Raw genomic sequence first — 17,090 nt, 5'->3', positions numbered from 1 at the left:
AATTTTAATTTCTTTATTACGAGTTATCTCAGTCTTCTTTTGAAAGATGAAAAATTATAAGATATTACCACAATTTATTCTATCTTTAAGATTAAGGAACTGTGCGAGGTAATTTGAGAGAGTGAATTTTGTAGGTTGATCACGTTTCTTTTGAGCGATTTAGAGTGATGTGAGAGAATGGATTTAGGGAATGGATGGTTTAATCCATCCTCGCAAAAGTGGGTTGATTTACGAATTATTTGAGTGACATTACCAAAATATCCTTGTGTTATCACGTTTCCCGTGTTTCTGTCATGGATGGGGAAGAACATGAGGTGCTTGGGTATGTTGGGGAGGAAGAGGATGGAGGTGGTGGACTGTGGTGGCAAACTAGGGTGAAGGAGGTGGTGGCGTGTGGTGGGGATGAAGTCCAGTGCATGGCACATGTGTGTGTATGGCATCGGTTACGTAACCGGTGCCTTTGCATAGAAGAGTTTGACACCAGTTACGACACTGGTGTCGTGTGTGTTGTTTTTTTTTTAACTTTTTCTTTAACTTTTTTTTAACTTTTGTTTAAAATTTAATTGTATCATTTTTTTAAATTAATTCTATAAAAAAATTTATATTTATAAAAATTTAATTTTTATTATTTTAAGATTTTATATAATTTTAATACTTTTTTATAATTCAAATAAATTATTTTAATTTATTTTAAGAACATCAATTAAAAAAACCAATCTCTTTTTACACAAGGCTATTATGGTAACTTAATATTTATATCTATTTTAACAATTAATTTTATCTATCACATCAATCAAATCTTTCACTAACTTTCATAAAACTTATCTCCAAATCTACTCATTTCACCTTCTAAATTCACTCAAAAAAACACAAAAATTCATTCACCCAAATCTACAGAAATCCATTTTCACACTCTCCCCATATCTCCTCCCACAAAGGAACACACCCTAACGCAGTGTTCGTATGAGTGAATTGCATTGTTGAAGCAGATTTGAGAGAGCGGATGTTGGGAATCCAACGCGTTCATTTTGGATAATTTGAAGGGATATCCGAGAGAGTATTTGGGGGATGGATGGATTAATCCATCCCCTCAAAACTGCAAAGATAGTGCATATGGTTTGGCTAGATGACGAAACTACCCTTGCTCTCGTTTCCAAAGCACCTGCCTTGCATATGCTGGATTCCTCCTTCCTTTGTCGAGATTCCTGATCAATATTCCCTGGTCAACTGAGCAAGATTCCGTTGCATTGTTTATTTTTGAAGATCAATTTAAAATGCAAGCAGCAGTGTGATTGAGAATGGTGGTCTGGCTCACAGTGGTGTTTTGAGAGGTGAGTTATGGTGTGTGTGTGTGTGTGTGTGTGTGTGTGTGTGTGATTGTTTAGTCCGATAAAGGGAGAAGAAGATGAGGTGGTTCAGTGTGGTGGGCGAGGAAGAGGATGAAGGGGTGGCAATGGTTGCACGAGGTGGTTGCTAGGTGGTGGTTGTGCTTGGATGTGGTGGGGTGGTGATATGCACCGGTTAGCTAACTAGTGTTGCTACAGGGTCGTTGGGTTTTTCTTTTTTTACCTTCTGTTTTGGTTTTTTGTAGGTGGAGAAGTTGCTTGCATTCGCTAGAGTTGTCGGAGGAGCTGTGTGTCTAGACTGGTGGTGAAGGTGGTCGCCGGAGCTGATGGTTTCTTCGCTGGAGTGAGTTATTCGGTGTAAGCAGTGCTCCTTTTATGCTACTGCTAGACACATCCAACTCTCATGGCTCTGCTGTTGTTCTTCATGCTGTCACTCTCAATTTCTACATATGGGTCTGGAGGTAAGTTTATGCATTTGTGCTTGTTTTTTAATTGCCACTCAGTTGTTTTTGATTAATTTATTTGTTCATGCCCCAAAATATATTAATGCCTACTTCTTCTTGGCCTTTGGTTTTTGTTTTCCCCTCATTACATCAGTTTCACCTAACATCTAACATAATCAGTTCTTTGTGCCATTGGTTAATTCTTTATTATTTATGATTTAATTATTTTCTTGTTTTCTATTGCACTTACAATTACTGTTTTGAAATTCGAAGAGGAGAGGGGTAAGTGTCTCTTTCATTTTTTTTAATTTTGAATTAATTTTAATTATTTTTATGATTAAAATTAATTAATTTCGAAATTATTTTAACAACATCAATTCAAAAAATTCATCTCTTTTTACACAAAGGGTATTATGGTAACTTAATAAATATATTTATTTTAACAATTAATTTTATTTATCACATCAATCAAATCTTTCACTAACTTTCATAAAACTTATCTCCAAATCCACTCACTTTACTCTCTAACACAATGTTCGTATGAAGCAATTGCACTGTTGGATCAAATTTGAGAGCGCAGATTTTGGTCATCAACCTCGTTCGCTTTCGATGATTTGAAGGGATATACGAGTGCATATTTGGGGGATGAATGGATTAATCCATCCCCTCAAAACTACGAAGATAGTGCATATGATTTGGCTAGATGACGAAACTAACCTTTGCTCTCGTTTCCAAAGCACTTGCCTTTCATCTGCCAGATTCCTTCCTCTGCCGAGATTCCTCCTTCCTTTGCCGAGATTCTTGACCAATATTCCCTGGTCAACTGAGCAAGATTTCGTTACATTGTTTATTTTTGAATATCAGTTTTAAAATGCAAGCAGTAGTGTGATTGAGAATGGTGGTCCAACTAGCAGTGGTGTTTTGAGAAGTGAGTTATGGTGTGTGTGATTATTTCGTCCGATGGAGGGGGAAGAAGATGAGGTGGTTCGTTTTGGTGGACGAGGAAGAGGATGAAGGGGTGGTAGTGGTTGCATGAGGTGGTGGCTAGGTGGTGGCTTTGCTTGGACGTGGTGGGGTGGTGATATGCACCGATTAGCTAACCGGTGCTGCAGTGTGTTGAGTGATGGCACCGGTTACGTAATCGGTGCCTTGTTTATAAAGGGAGTGACACTGGTTACGACACCGGTGTCGTTAGGTATTTTTTTTACCTTCTGTTTTGATTTTTTTTGCAGGTGGAAGAGTTGCTTGTCATCGCCGGAGTTGCGGAGGAGCTGTGTGTCTGTACTGGTGGTGAAGGTGGTCGCCGGAGCTGATGGTTTCTTCATCGGAGTGAGTTATTTGTTACGTTGTTTGGTTTCTTTGTAGGTGGAGGCGCTGCGGAGTTTGTGTGATCTAATGCGAAGTGGGGTTGTGTGGATTTGCATTGCAGGTGGGAGATAGCGCAAATTCTGCTTCATGGGACTCTCCACGCCACCATCAACCTCGTAAATGAGCACAATGTTGGTGGTGGCGGCAATTTTTTCAGCAAGGTATTGGTTTTAGGCCTCTTTGGATCTTGCTGAATCTGGTGCTTTAAGTGTTGATGTTGAGTTACAGTGTGTTGGATTTGGTATGTGTTTCTATTTGTGTTGAAAATTCATAAATTGAAGATGACACTGCTTCCTTTGAAGGATCCAAGATTTGTTTGAATTTGATCATTTGTGATAGTATGATAGTTCCATGAACTGATACATTAATAACGAAAGGAACATTACCTTATAGTGTATTGTGTGATTGTTTGATGTATCACAATAATAAGGAAAATGAAGTTGATGCAATTCTGAGATTTTCTATGAACCTTGGTGCAAATGGTTTAGGTTAATTAAACTTGTTAAACATAAAACTAAGAAAAAATTAACATTTTATTGTAGTACTTTTCTGACATTAATAAAAATTCAAATTTTTTCTTTTTCATTTTTCAATTAATTTCAATTATTTTTATGATTAAAATTAATTAATTTAGGAATTATTTTAAGAACATCAATTAAAAAAAAAATTCTCTTTTTACACAAGGGTATTATGGTAACTTAATAAATATATCTATTTTAACAATTAATTTTATCTATCACATCAGTCAAATCTCTCTAACTTTCATAAAATTTAGGCTTAATTACTGTTTTAGTCCTCGAATTTGTTCTGAAGTCTCAAAAAGGTCCTCTAAAGATTTGGAGTCTCAATTTAGTCCTTTAGTTTTCAAATGTGACTCAATTTGGTCCTTTCCGTTTAAATTGAACAAACGCCGTTCACACAGTACTCACGTGGCATAATTGAACTGATACGTGTCAAAGTTTTTAAAAGGGGGTGCAATTGACGTGGCATGAGTTTTAATGAAACCCTAAATTGAGTAGGAAACCCTAAATTGAGAAGGTTTTCTTCCTCCTTCTCCTTTTTTTCGTTGCTGGTGTGAAATCTTGCAGGTGGCGAGTTTGTTGTGGTTTGAAGCATGTCACAAGTGAACTCTTGTTGTTCTTGCACGTGTTCGGGTAATGGAAATGGTGGTTTGTCCTCTGCTGGTGGTGGATGGAAAGGGTTGGATGTAACTCCAATTTGTCGATGTGGAGATGTTGCTGTGATTAGAACTGCTAGAACAACTAGGAATGCTGGGAAGAAATTTTGGGGATGCCCAAATTTCAAGGTTAGTTGGTTAAGTGTTGTTGCAGATTTTTTTTTAAAAATTATTGATTGTAATTATTGTTGATTGCTTTTTGTCTTTGCTTTATGAACAGAGAGGAAATCAAGAATCTGTTGGGTGTAATTATTTCAAGTGGTGTGGAGAAGATGCTATTGACAAAAGAGATGGTGTTATCTTCAGCCAGAATAGGGAGATTTGTAGTTTAGAAAAGAGTATTAAGTTGTATGAGAAATGGGTGAAATGTTTAATAGGAGTTGTTGGTGTTGTTGTTGTCCTTAATATAATCTTAGTTTCAGTGTTGTTGAAAAGTCCCTAAATTGCTGTGAAGGTTGGTATGTTGTGCAATTATGTAGCTTGTTTTAGTGTGATATATAAAGTTTCAAATCACAGTGTGTTCTGTATTGGTGAATTTGTTATTTGTGAAATTCTGTTAATATTAAAAGGCTTATACAATTGAAAGAAAGGGGCCACATGAAATGCAAGATATGTGTGTTAATATGCGTGCAACACTAAAACAATGAAATGGGCCACATGAAGTGCAAAATATATTCTAAAAGGGGCCACAAGAAGTCCAAAATATATTCCTTTGTCTAAATAAATTCAACTGGTTTTGAACAAAGCCTGCAATGTTAACCCACATATGGTCCACTTCAAGTGGTACATCCAAAAATAATTCCAAAATAACATCAAGTGTTACATCCAAAACTAAATCCAAAGTGGATACAGACCACAAAATACATTAAATACAGCAAATACTACATCCAAAATACATCAAGTACTTCACGGTTTCCAAACTTGCCCCCTCCTATATGGAAGTTTCTGCCTCATGTTGGGTCTGCCACGTGATGGGGGACGTTGTGGTGCATTTACTGTTGCAGTGGGATGTGTTGGAAGTGGTGGTATGGCTGTTGCAGGTGCTGGAATGGTTGTTGCAGGTGCTGGAATTGTTGTTGCAGGTGCTGGAATGGTTGTTGCAGATGCTGGAATTGGTTGATTTGAAGTTGAAGCTTGAGTCAAATTGACACTTGGTGGCAGATTATCACCTACATTAGAACTTGACAGTTGGGTTGTATTAGGTGATGGTTCTGGAGATGGTGGAGCATGTGGGCATGTGCTTCTATTGTGTCCTACTTGTTTACAGATGGCACACTTCTTCCTTTCCCCTGCTCTTCTAACCTGGGTTTCATCTTTATTGAGCTCAGAAGCTAGAAGTCTCCTTTTCTTTTTTGGTCTTCCAGGTAAGCTACGCTTTACAGGAGGCAAGACATCGGGGAATGGAGTAATCTCCCACACATTTTGGCGTTCACAGGATATATTATTGAGTTATAAATTTCTTCATATGATGACTTGGTAAACCAGTGTGCTATATATTGTTCTGCATTCAGATTCAATAAGCTCATTGCAGTTAGCGAGTGGCAACACAGAATGCCAGTAATACTCCATTTTCTGCAACTGCATTCCATGTTGTCCACATTAACAACAAACTTGTCACCCAAAGTAGAAACATGTCTGACCTCAAAAATCTTGTCCGCTGACCAACTACATGCATAAAAAAAGTGACGTACATCATGAAGCAGTCCAATCATAAAATTCACAATAAAGTAGACAGTGATCAGTACCTTGGAACCCAATATTTTGTTAACTGCATCTCCTTGTCCAGTCTATCTCGAATTTTAGGGCATATTGAACTTTGAAAAGAACTTACTTTCAATCTATTACTTGCCCATCTATTCATCATGTACAACCTTATTTCTTCAAGCATGGTAACTATTGGCTTACTCCTAGCATCCACTAGCACGCTATTGAAGGCCTCTGACATGTTGTTCACTAGTGTGTCACATTTCACAGTGGTATTGAACCTTGATCTTGACCAATACCTTTATCAGTTTGCACCAATTATCAGAATTTTGAAATCATAAATGAAAATATGTGCACGATCAGAAACAAATCATAAAATGAAAAAGTGGTAGTGGAAAGTTGAAACTGCTACAGGTTTGGTGTTTAAATCAGGAATAGATACTATAGCAACTAGTTTTTACTGCAGTAATACATTAATTCCAAATTTGCCATGCTATGTACTTTTCCTAATAACCTTTAACCTCATATCAGAGTGTTGTGAGTTAGTTTCTAATCACACCTATTATTACTTTGCACCAATTATCAGAATTTTGAAATCATAAATGAAAATATGTGCACAATCAGAAACAAATCATAAAATGAAAAAGTGGTAGTGCAAAGTTGAAACTGCTACAGGTTTGGTGTTTAAATCAGGAATAGATACTATGTACTTTTCCTAATAACCTTTATCAGTGTGCACCAAATGAAAATGTGCAGAAAGTTAACAAACATCCAAATACTTGCCTTGGAGGAATAACTATTAAATGTTTGAATGCATCCTCATTAACTTCTTTGATCTCCAACATAACCTTTTCCCATGCTTGTGGATGTGTGCAGTAAGCAGCCCTCCACATTAAACATTTCAGAATCTTCCCTGGAAATTTCTTCCTGAAGTTCTCGTACAAGTGGCGCATACAGAACATTTGGTCAACTCCAGGAATGAGCTCATTTAGAGCTGGCAGCAGACCCTAACAAAATAACAACAATTAAATGAAATCAGAACTGCAATGAAATAATTAAAACCAATTAAATGACTGAAAAATAAATTATTACCTTTTGCTGGTCTGATACAAAGGTGCATGAGGCACAACATTTAACTCCACCAAGATCATCAATTAAAAGGTCTAAGAACCAAGACCATGTGTCCTTATTTTCAACCTCCACAACTGCGTATGCTATAGGCAACATTTGATCATTGGCATCTCTTGCCACAGCTGTCAACAACTCACCACCATACTTACCCTTTAAAAAACATCCATCCAATCCTATTATAGACCTACATGATACAAAGCTGTCCTTACATGCTTTAAAACAAATGTATAATCTCTGAAATATTTTTGAACCATCATGATCTTCAACCTTTATTTTAATTGTTGAACCCGGATTTGATCTACGCAACTCATGAGCATAATCATATATACGCTTGTATTGCTCTATAAAGGAACCATCAATCTTGTTAGAGGACCTTTTTGAGACTTCAAAACAAATTCGAGGACTAAAACAGTAATTAAGCCTAAAATTTATCTCCAAATTCACTCACTTCACCCTCTAAATCCACTAAAAAAACACAAAAAATCCAACTACCCAAATCTACACAAATTCACTTCACACTCTCTCCCATATCCACTCCCCCATAAGAACAAAGCCTAAATCCACTAAAAAAAACACAAAAATTCATCAATCCAAATCTACACAAATCCATCATCTCACTTTTCCCATATCCACTCCTCCATAAAAACAAAGCCTAAAGGTTATGCTTTTTTATGCATTGAATGATAAAATTGCTTGTTTGTAATCTTGTTGAAGGAATTAAATCGGTAGTTCCTAATTAATTCCTAATAAAAGATGTAATTAAAAATGATGATAAATGATATCCAATAAAAAAAGTCATTACAATTATTATTTCTTAATTATTGCAAATGTAATTAAAAGTAATTTATATGATATATTATTATTAGGTAATAATTTAAACTTATAGTATTAATGCATAATTCAATTTTTATATACTATTATTTTGAAATCAAGTACTTAATTATAGTGACTAATGGAAATGTAATAATTTTTATAATTATGTTTTATCTTTGCTTTATGTATTATACTTTTACAAATTAATTTTTACCTTTTATAATTTTATTTTTAACTTTTTTATTCTTGATCATGGAATATATCATCATCACACACAATTTTTATAATCTGATTAATGATCTTTTATTACAAAGACAACAATCTAAACAAAACAAAAGTATAGGAATAAAATTTCCACAAAACGAAATTACATGAATTAAGGCCAAAAAATATAAATTATATAAATAAAAAACCAAAATTTTCAAAAATATAGAATTCGAAATTGAAATTAACTATGAAGTTCTTTTTTTCATAAATAATAATTTAAAACGGAAACCTCTTATTCAACACGTTTCTCCATTTCCGTAACATGAAATAAAAGAATAAAAGAAGAAGATCAGAAAAAAAAATGTCAATTGTTTTTTAATCATGATAATTCTAATTGTTTGATTGAATAAAATTCAGATAGAAAATATAATAGAATTTATTACTATTTTTATTCTATTGTTATTTTCTTCCATTTCTATCCAATTAAATAATTTTATTTTATATATTATTATTGGACCTATTTTATTTTAGGTTTAATTAATCGGAAGGTACCCAGTTTGGTACCAGAGTGTCAAATTGGTACCCGCTTTTAAAAAAGTGTCAATTGCATCCCAACTTTTGAAAATTGCTTCAATTAGGTCCCTTTCAGACAGAGTTGACTAACGCCGTTAGTCAACGTGCCACGTGTCAATCTGTAGTTTTTTTGATTTTTTTTTAAAAAAATTTTAATTTTTTTTTTAATTTTTTAATTTTTTTTTAAATTTTTTAAAAAAAATTAAAAATGCCACGTGTCAAGTCCCTGTGTGTGACACGTGGCATTGTCAGTGCCACGTGGCATTGTAATGCCACGTGTCAGTGTCACTATCAGATGCCATTGTGATGATTTCGATTTAGTCCCCATTTATGCTTTTTCGTTTCAATTTAGTACCTACTTATGTGTATTTGATTCAATTTTGACCTAATAATTTTTAATAATTAAAATATTTTTTAATAAAATTAAAAGTAATTAAGTATAAAAGTTTAAAAAAAATTAAGTATTTGATATTTATATTAAAATTTAGTGGTAAAAGTCATTTTGGTACTTATAAATAGCATAACATTCATACAAATAATAAATTTGGTCTGAAATTGAGAGAAACATTATAAATATTAGTACTTAATTTTGTAAAAATATTTATACTTAATTATTTTTAATCTTATAAAAAATGGATTACAAAAATATTTTAATTATTAGAAAAAAAAATGGGACAAAATTGAATCAGATACACATACTTAGGTACTAAATTGAAACAAAAAGACATATGTGGGGACCAAATCGAAATCAAAACAATGACATCTAATAGTGACACTGACACGTGGCATTACAATGCCACGTGGCACTGACAATGCCACGTGTCACACACAGGGACTTGACACGTGGCATTTTTAATTTTTTTAAAAAAAAATTTTAAAAAAAATTAAAAAATTTAAAAAAAAATTAAATTTTTTTTTAAAAAAAAATCAAAAAAACCACAGATTGACACGTGGCACGTTGACTAACGGCGTTAGTCAACTCTGTCTGAAAGGGACCTAATTGAAGCAATTTTCAAAAGTTGGGATGCAATTGACACTTTTTTAAAAGCGGGTACCAATTTGACACTCTAGTACCAAACTGGGTACCTTATGATTAATTAAACCTTTATTTTATTTTTATATATTTTAGTTCTTTCTTTACACCCAACCCTACCCTTAAAATAATTATTAAACCCTTGGTTTCTTAAAACAACATTTGATCCTTCATAATCAATAAAATTTTCTTGAATAACACTAGATTCAGTCAAAAGCCATACACAAATAATAATAATAATAATAAATAATAATAGTAATAATAATAAAATTAAGAAAATATAAAATATATGATAGTAATAAAATAAAAAACCTTACATTGCAGAATCCGAATCAAACACGACGATGAATGCAGATGCAACTTTCGCACCGTTCCATTTCTAAAATCCGTTAATATTTTCTCTCATTTTTCTCACACTTTCTCTCTGAACTTTCTTCAATGGCAGTTGCAGCTTTCAAATCCTCTTCTCGAAGAGGAACCCAATCCTCTGCTCCTTCTAACGCCTCTTCTTCCTCTGGTAGATCCTCCACTAGAGCTCCCAACCCCACTCGCAGGTCGAGGAGCGTGAGCGCGTTCGCAAGGGGTAGTTCGGACATTTCCACTGAGTTCCTCAACAAGAGGGATAATCCTCTTTTCGATGAAACGCAGTCAGCGAAAACTGTTATAGAAACTTCCACGGCGCGTGGAGCGGCGCGAAGTGCCGAACCGGCGCGGAGGGAATCGGGTCGGGCTCTATCCAGAGCGGAATCGGGTCGACGGACGCGGTCCGTTTCGCAGTGCCCGGTTTCGAGGCGGCATCTGAACTATTCTACTTCTGAGGTGTTTGATGAGTTGAACTGGTCTTCTAATTACAATTAAAACTGTTAATTGATTTATGGCTTAAATGCAATTTTAATCTCTTAGTGTAAGATAAAGATATTGGATTCTTCATTTTAAAAAATCTGCAATTGTAGTATAATTATTAATTTTTTCATATGATTTATTTATTTTATTTTTTTTGAATTGAATACTTACTAGTAGTCCTAATACATTCATTCAAGGTCCTAAAGAATGATTTAATTATAATGTAGAAATAAATGTAGGCAAAGCTGAAGACTGAACTAGAATTGTGAATTTTTTAAAATAGATTACTAAACCTCTATTTTTTTTTTTGTTCATGGACATGAGGCTGTTAAGTAAAATCTAAGCGAGGAGCGTGTTTATTTTAAAATAGAGAACTGAAAATAAAAATTGAATAGACGGACTAAAATTGTATTATAAGACTTGATTGTTTGAAAAACAATGTAGACAATGTAAATTGAGGAATGAAAGTTTTGTTTGTTTGTGTCTTTAATATCATTATATGTTTTTGAAACCCCAAATTTGTGCTGAGAAATTTGGCGGCTCGGAACTCCATATGTCAGATAACAGGTGTAGTGTAAGAGGTAAAATTAGTTTCTTAAGTAAGTGCTATTGTAGCTTTTCAATGTAATATTAATTTTTTTTGTATTTATATCTCTAGCAATATTGATGATGCAGACCAAAAACTACAATTAATTAACATGATAAGGTTAACTTTGGAATGGAGGCATTGAAGGAAAGGTTTACGAGAAATTGAACTTATTTGCATATTTGTCGTTTGTTTGTGCAGAGCGAGGTTGAATGTAAAGAAGGGAATGATTTGAAGTTAGTGGGGAGTAATAGAAAAGGCGATTTGGTGGGAAGAAGTGAGAATGGTGTGACTGATCAAGTGAAGGATTTGCACACGTGGTCTAGTCGGCATTCTGTTGAGGTCTCAGATTGTTTTGCTGCCACTTTGGTTAGTTCCTTCCATTGCTGGTGTGTGTTGTAGCGTATTGGAAATATCAAGTCCAGGAAAGATTTACTTATTTTTCCATGGTCATTTTGTTTTTTGCAGTCTGGTTTGCAAACTCAAACCTGTGATGACGAAGCTTCAACAGCAAGTTCTGGATTTGGTTCTGATGAGAAAACCATAAAGGCAGTTTTTGAACAGATGAAGGTGAGGTATAACATAGTTTGCAATGTATGTTTGGATTGATTGAAAGGACCAGGATAGAATAGTCTTAACTATTATTGATAAACTGTCAAGTTGATCCTTCAAAGTTACTAGCTTGCACAGTAGTTCCCTTGATCTTCTGTCTCTAGGGGCTACTTGCTTAATAAAATAATTTGAGAACTGTTATGGTGTTGTTCTAGTTCTTTGAAAAACTGGTTTGGAAATAAAAAATTTCAGGACATGTGGTGATATGTGTAACTTCGGTCTAATAATTTAAAGGTTTACTTTTCCAGATATGGTGAAATTAGAAGGAACCAAGCAGAATCGGTTGCAGTTTTTCACCGTTTGTTGCCTCTGTTTTTGTTCCCTTCCAACATAGAACCAACTTTTTTGTTTATTATAATCCATTCTATCACAGTATATATGAACAATATTATAGTAGTTTTATTCCATTTCAGTCCTCCTACCATAAAAATTCCATACAAATTCATTCATAGGTTTGTGTCATTTGTGCTTAAAAACTTAATGCCACAGTTCACTGTGTAGATTTTGTTTCCCACAAATAGGAAATTTCAAGCCATGAGAAATTATTCTTCCTAGGGAATAACTTTAATGCTTCTATGATATAAAGACTGCATAAAATGAATAATTGTTCTTGATGACAATTAGTAACTTTTGGCATATTTTGGTCTTGATTTCTGTAGTCAGTACATGGAGATCTTTCAGAAGCCAGTGATATATATGAAACAGTTCGTTCTGAAGTGAGGCGAGCTATTTCTGAGATTCAGATTGAACTTGAAAGTGTATGTTTCATAAACTCCTATCTTTCTCATTGTTGGCTTTAAGTCAACTGCCACTGATTGATTTGATGTAGCTAATCGTGATTAATACAATATGCCACTATTCATGAGTATGGTTTGTGTGTCTCATACTAATAATTAAAATTGTATATTATTAACATTTATAAAGCTGTGAAAGAAAAAGGTTGGATTCGACAGCTACTAGTCTTAAGTAATTGTTAGCCAAGAAGCAGGGCATGTCATTTTATTCTCTGCGAATAAATCATAAAGTGCCCCTGACGAAGAAATTGCGGACAACCTCTTCTAGTTTCACTATATTTTCAAAGTTGAAAGTTGAACTGGTCCAGGACACATGACATTGTACATGACTTTTCTCAATTGATGCATTTCTTGTGACTTTCATTTATATTTCTAGGGAAGTGCTTACTGACATCATTTCTTTCTTTATATAGTTTGTGCTCAAAATTTCTGGTTGCTCATCACAACACAACTCACAAAGTCTGAGTGTTATTTATTGTTGATATAATTGTAAAATGAAGTATTATGCTATTTTCTAACATGTTTCTAACTCTGGGTTTTAGGCTATCCAAAAGAGAAATGTTACTGCCATCTCTGTTAGTAATGTGGCTGATATTCCTCCTGACTTGGTAAACCCTGGTGCAGTAGAGTTGGTTTTGGAGATTAGAAAAGAGTATGCCAAAAAGCATGAAGAGGTGATGTTCCATTCGATACTTGTAAATGGAGCCTGGTTAACTTTTCTTTCTTTGTTGGTGCTCATCTCATAGTTGAGCTTGAGGGTCGGTATCATTGTTACCCAAGAACATGCTTTGTTTCTGAAGCTCTTTTATGTTTTTATATGGGAAATCTTAAACAAGTCACCAATTCATTTCCTCTCTCAAGATCAAATTACTACAAAAAGAAATCTTGCCCTTTATTTTAGAGTTTATATTGTGTATTAGGATTATAGTCTCGTCTATTTTTAGTTTCACTCTAAGCGGACCTTATCATACTTACAGTCCCAGCAGCGAGCTAGAAATCTTCGAGCAGAACTGGCCATTGAAGAGCACCGTGAGCAGGAACTGGATAGAATCTTGAGAGAAGTTCTTCCATCTCCCAAGACCCCTATTGTACAAAAATCTCGTACAGCAAGAAAAGTATGTTTTATTTTGGCATTTGTTTATTCTAATGCAACTTTTCAAACTTGTCATGTGTGATTCTTAAATTCTTTTGCCCATTAAGCATGTGTTTTGTACGGTGCATGGAACTTATTTTATCATTATGTATGTAGAAAGGAAAGATTTGCCTAAATCACAAACCTTATTTGAAATATTTTAACTCATTAATCTCATGCTGTGGGATGAAGATGATGATATTATAGCTGTTGCTATAGATATTTATGCAGGTGTGCATTTTTTTTGTGTATTTATTTCTGCTCCATTTCCATTTTAATGAACCAAAAACTTGGTCACAGTCGTCTAGCTTTGAAAGAAGGAAGATGTCAAAACGTCTTGCAGAAGATGCCAAAGCTTATTTTGATGAGTGTGTCTCGCTATCAACTTTTGATAGTTCTGACTTTTCTTCCCAAGAGGATCCCTCACACAATTTGGTTGGTCCACCTACTCCTTCTGGCAGCCATGTATTTTTAACCGAGGCAAGTCCTAATGCTTCAGTTTCTACTTTCATTACATTCCTCAATAATTAACAGGTCTGGAGATTACTTTCTCGAATAATTTTTTTCTAAATCCCTAATAAAGTTCATAAATAATATCTTGTTAATATTATCCATTATAATACTTGAAACCTTCGGTTATCTTGGTGTCTTGAAGGCATTAATATGGAAATATTAACTAATTAAAGGTGGGATACTATCATGCTTATTGACACCTGAAAATGGGGTCTAAAGTATATGCATTCTCAGTAGAGGCAAGTAATACACTGATCAACTATGTTGCTTGTTTGAGGCTTTATATTTTTTACTGTTTTCTTTCTGATGTTGATATTAGACCTATAATAACTTCAAGGCTACTTAATTGTGTGCCAGTAAAATTTCTCTCACAACCTGGTAGGAGAGTGAAGAGGTGGGAATGAAAAACCTGACTTCTATGATGGTTCAGAATAATTTGGCTAAAGGATATTTGAAAGTTTTAGTTATCACTCAAGAGTGAGAAACTGTAAGGCCGGCATAAGAAATTGATTGATAACAGTGGAAGATGCCTTTTGACTTGTATACATCTCTTGTCAAATGGCTTATTAGGATAGATCTTCTACACAATTAAAAGTTAATAATTGACGCCTATTGCTGGAACGCATTAGAAAGTTGAGGTGTTGCCTATTGAAGGAAACTAGTATATGCCCTACAGAGGATAGTAGATTAACAAGGGTAGCCATGTTGCTAGTGGTAAGGGGAACCGGTAAAGGAAGAAAAAAACTACAGTTCAAATCACTAAGAAAATTGAGGTCAATGGTTTCACTATACATTATACATTTTGGCATTTTTTGTTCAATAGGGAAAATGGTTCATTGTTGTTTTATAAGATTTTTCTTATGCAAGGGACAGAGAAGAAAAATTGGGAATAACAAATGACAATGTTAAGATGTGTTTCTGACCACACAAAAGAGATCATGATAGGAAATGATTGTAGATGAAAACCTATTAGTGTGACACTAATTAGAGAATAGATTGAATGATTTTCATTTCTGTGAGAAGGGCAAGAAAGTTGTGCGAAGTTGCTAAAATGGATTTCATGGTTAACAATATCTTAAAATATTTGGTCTTTAACTAAGCTGCATATAAGCCATGCAACCCATCTCTCACCCAGTGGGATAGTACCCTTGTATACTCACTGTTTAAATATTTGGGTTGTGAAAGTTTGGAAGTTTTTACTTCCAGCGATAAAAGATTTACTGGTATTCATTCCAGTTTTTTTTATTTTCTGTTGCATTAAGAAGGCTGGAACCAAAAACTTGACTTCTATGATTGTTCAAGATAATAGGAACCAAAAGGCAGGACGAAAATTGATTGTTAGGAGTGGAAAAGACGCCTTTTTATTAGCTTACTATAACTCTTGTCAAATGTGCTTGTTAGGAAATATCTTTCTACAAAAGATGCTAAGAGGAATGTTTTAGTGATCTTATTTCAACTTTCAATCATAGTCACGTGCCTATGATGATTCGAATGGAATTCCTTAGTTTTCCGTTCCATTGAATGTAAAAAGTTTTATGACAAGAAAAGCTTCGAAAAATGTGTCGGGTGAAGTAAACCTGTTTTTGAATTCATTGAAGTTGTTACAAATTCTGTCTTGGTCTTGTACACTCCAAAAGGAAATCATGAATAGTGTGTTTTTCTGAAACAAATCTGTTGCATCATTTTCACAGGAATCGGGCACTCGAGGACAATCGATGAATATCCATTATGGCATTTCACAATCTCCTGCCTACAATGATTCTATGGGAGCTTTTCATGGTCAAGTCAGTTCAACCACTGACAGCACAGAAACTGGTTCCAAACCCTGCTTTTCCTTTTCACAGAAACCATCTGAAACCTCTGCAATTCAACAAGACATTCAACAATACATAAAAAGGTTCGAAAAAAATGTGTTGAAGTCTTCAACTGTGAGATCAAATTATTGCGAACCTCTTGAGTATAGTTTTCAATCATCAACTGAGAGCTTGTTGATTGATAGGGTTCTATTAAAAAGTAGAATTGATTCTGGTAATTTGTTACTATGTAGTGGTGGTAATAAATTGTTATCAAAATTTTATGGGACAGGGATTTGACTTGGAGGCATAGTTCAAGCTAACTCTTTTATTTTTCTAATGCCTTGTAATTTTGATCTTATCATTTACACATGTAATATAAAATCTAAATGTACAAGTGTTTTATCTTTTCATGTACAAGTACAAATGTTTAAGCAATACATTCTTTATAAACATTTTTCACCATTGATTAAGATTCATTAAATGCTATTAGTTATATTGAGAACCAAAAATATACATTTGAGGGGGAACGGATTTAGTGTTTTGTTTTTTCCTGAAAAAATCATTTAACTTCTCTTAATTTTCATCTGTTAAGTGATCAACTTTATTTTTTTTAAATGAGTTAAAAATTGAGAAATTATGTGACTTTTCTGGAAAATAAGTTACGGAATCTGTCTCCAAATTTTAGTGAGTTTTAATTAATCCAATGTCTTGAGTGTTTCAAAATAAGATATGGATTGATAAAGTGAGTTATTACTCAATTTTTCTTGTGTTGAACTAGTTAAAAACTAATTTGGATTGTACTGGACCCCTTTTGAGAATAGTTAAGAAATTAAGTTACAATCTTATCCAACTCTTGGAAGCTTGTGAATTGGGGTGAGTTAATTCTTTATAATTTGAAAAATAAAAAGTTATGAAATGGCTATTCATGTGTTGACCTACTTAACAAATAAAAATATCTAAAAAAAAAATCAAACTCTTCATCAGTTTATCAAAACATTCAGATAGAACTTCAATATAAA

At 34.0% G+C, this 17,090-nt stretch overlaps 4 protein-coding genes across 4 annotated transcripts; 3 read left to right on the top strand and 1 right to left on the bottom strand.

The window, feature by feature from the left end:
- Positions 1-2,371: 2,371 nt before the first annotated feature.
- Positions 2,372-3,526, top strand: LOC114168277. Its single transcript, XM_028053031.1, has 2 exons — positions 2,372-3,118; positions 3,219-3,526. Exons 1-2 carry the CDS (start codon positions 2,822-2,824, stop codon positions 3,279-3,281), a joined length of 360 nt encoding a protein of 119 aa, XP_027908832.1. The 5' UTR covers positions 2,372-2,821; the 3' UTR covers positions 3,282-3,526.
- Positions 3,527-4,271: 745 nt separating this feature from the next.
- LOC114169452 lies at positions 4,272-4,776 on the top strand. The gene is made up of 2 exons (XM_028054606.1): positions 4,272-4,463; positions 4,555-4,776. The coding sequence occupies exons 1-2, from the start codon at positions 4,272-4,274 to the stop codon at positions 4,774-4,776; spliced, it is 414 nt and encodes a 137-aa protein (XP_027910407.1).
- A 464-nt stretch (positions 4,777-5,240) lies between these two features.
- Positions 5,241-7,265, bottom strand: LOC114169451. The gene is made up of 5 exons (XM_028054605.1): positions 7,131-7,265; positions 6,822-7,045; positions 6,080-6,337; positions 5,817-5,999; positions 5,241-5,703 (listed from the first exon to the last, which is right to left on the bottom strand). Exons 1-5 carry the CDS (start codon positions 7,263-7,265, stop codon positions 5,241-5,243), a joined length of 1,263 nt encoding a protein of 420 aa, XP_027910406.1.
- A 2,841-nt stretch (positions 7,266-10,106) lies between these two features.
- LOC114170719 lies at positions 10,107-16,552 on the top strand. The gene is made up of 8 exons (XM_028056263.1): positions 10,107-10,614; positions 11,426-11,593; positions 11,693-11,794; positions 12,496-12,594; positions 13,173-13,304; positions 13,608-13,745; positions 14,063-14,242; positions 15,967-16,552. The coding sequence occupies exons 1-8, from the start codon at positions 10,234-10,236 to the stop codon at positions 16,366-16,368; spliced, it is 1,602 nt and encodes a 533-aa protein (XP_027912064.1). The 5' UTR covers positions 10,107-10,233; the 3' UTR covers positions 16,369-16,552.
- The last annotated feature ends 538 nt before the right edge of the window (positions 16,553-17,090 follow it).

Source organism: Vigna unguiculata, chromosome 11, assembly GCF_004118075.2.
Source record: "Vigna unguiculata cultivar IT97K-499-35 chromosome 11, ASM411807v1, whole genome shotgun sequence".
NCBI lineage: Eukaryota > Viridiplantae > Streptophyta > Magnoliopsida > Fabales > Fabaceae > Vigna > Vigna unguiculata.
The sequence above is the reverse complement of the archived record's forward strand: the minus strand, read 5'-3'. Positions and strand labels throughout refer to the sequence as shown.

Bases quoted from the DNA above. Each gene is read 5' to 3' on its own strand.
- LOC114170719 (XM_028056263.1), top strand. From the start codon at position 10,234: ATGGCAGTTGCAGCTTTCAAATCCTCTTCTCGAAGAGGAACCCAATCC. The intron at 12,595-13,172 runs GTATGTTTCATA...TCTGGGTTTTAG, and splicing joins TTCAGATTGAACTTGAAAGT to GCTATCCAAAAGAGAAATGT. The intron at 13,305-13,607 runs GTGATGTTCCAT...TCATACTTACAG, and splicing joins ATGCCAAAAAGCATGAAGAG to TCCCAGCAGCGAGCTAGAAA.
- LOC114168277 (XM_028053031.1), top strand. From the start codon at position 2,822: ATGAGGTGGTGGCTAGGTGGTGGCTTTGCTTGGACGTGGTGGGGTGGT. The intron at 3,119-3,218 runs GTGAGTTATTTG...TTTGCATTGCAG, and splicing joins CTGATGGTTTCTTCATCGGA to GTGGGAGATAGCGCAAATTC.
- LOC114169451 (XM_028054605.1), bottom strand. From the start codon at position 7,265: ATGTTGCCTATAGCATACGCAGTTGTGGAGGTTGAAAATAAGGACACA. The intron at 7,046-7,130 runs GTAATAATTTAT...TTATTTTGTTAG, and splicing joins TTGTATCAGACCAGCAAAAG to GGTCTGCTGCCAGCTCTAAA. The intron at 5,704-5,816 runs GTTTACCAAGTC...TGTAAAGCGTAG, and splicing joins GAACAATATATAGCACACTG to CTTACCTGGAAGACCAAAAA.
- LOC114169452 (XM_028054606.1), top strand. From the start codon at position 4,272: ATGTCACAAGTGAACTCTTGTTGTTCTTGCACGTGTTCGGGTAATGGA. The intron at 4,464-4,554 runs GTTAGTTGGTTA...CTTTATGAACAG, and splicing joins GGGGATGCCCAAATTTCAAG to AGAGGAAATCAAGAATCTGT.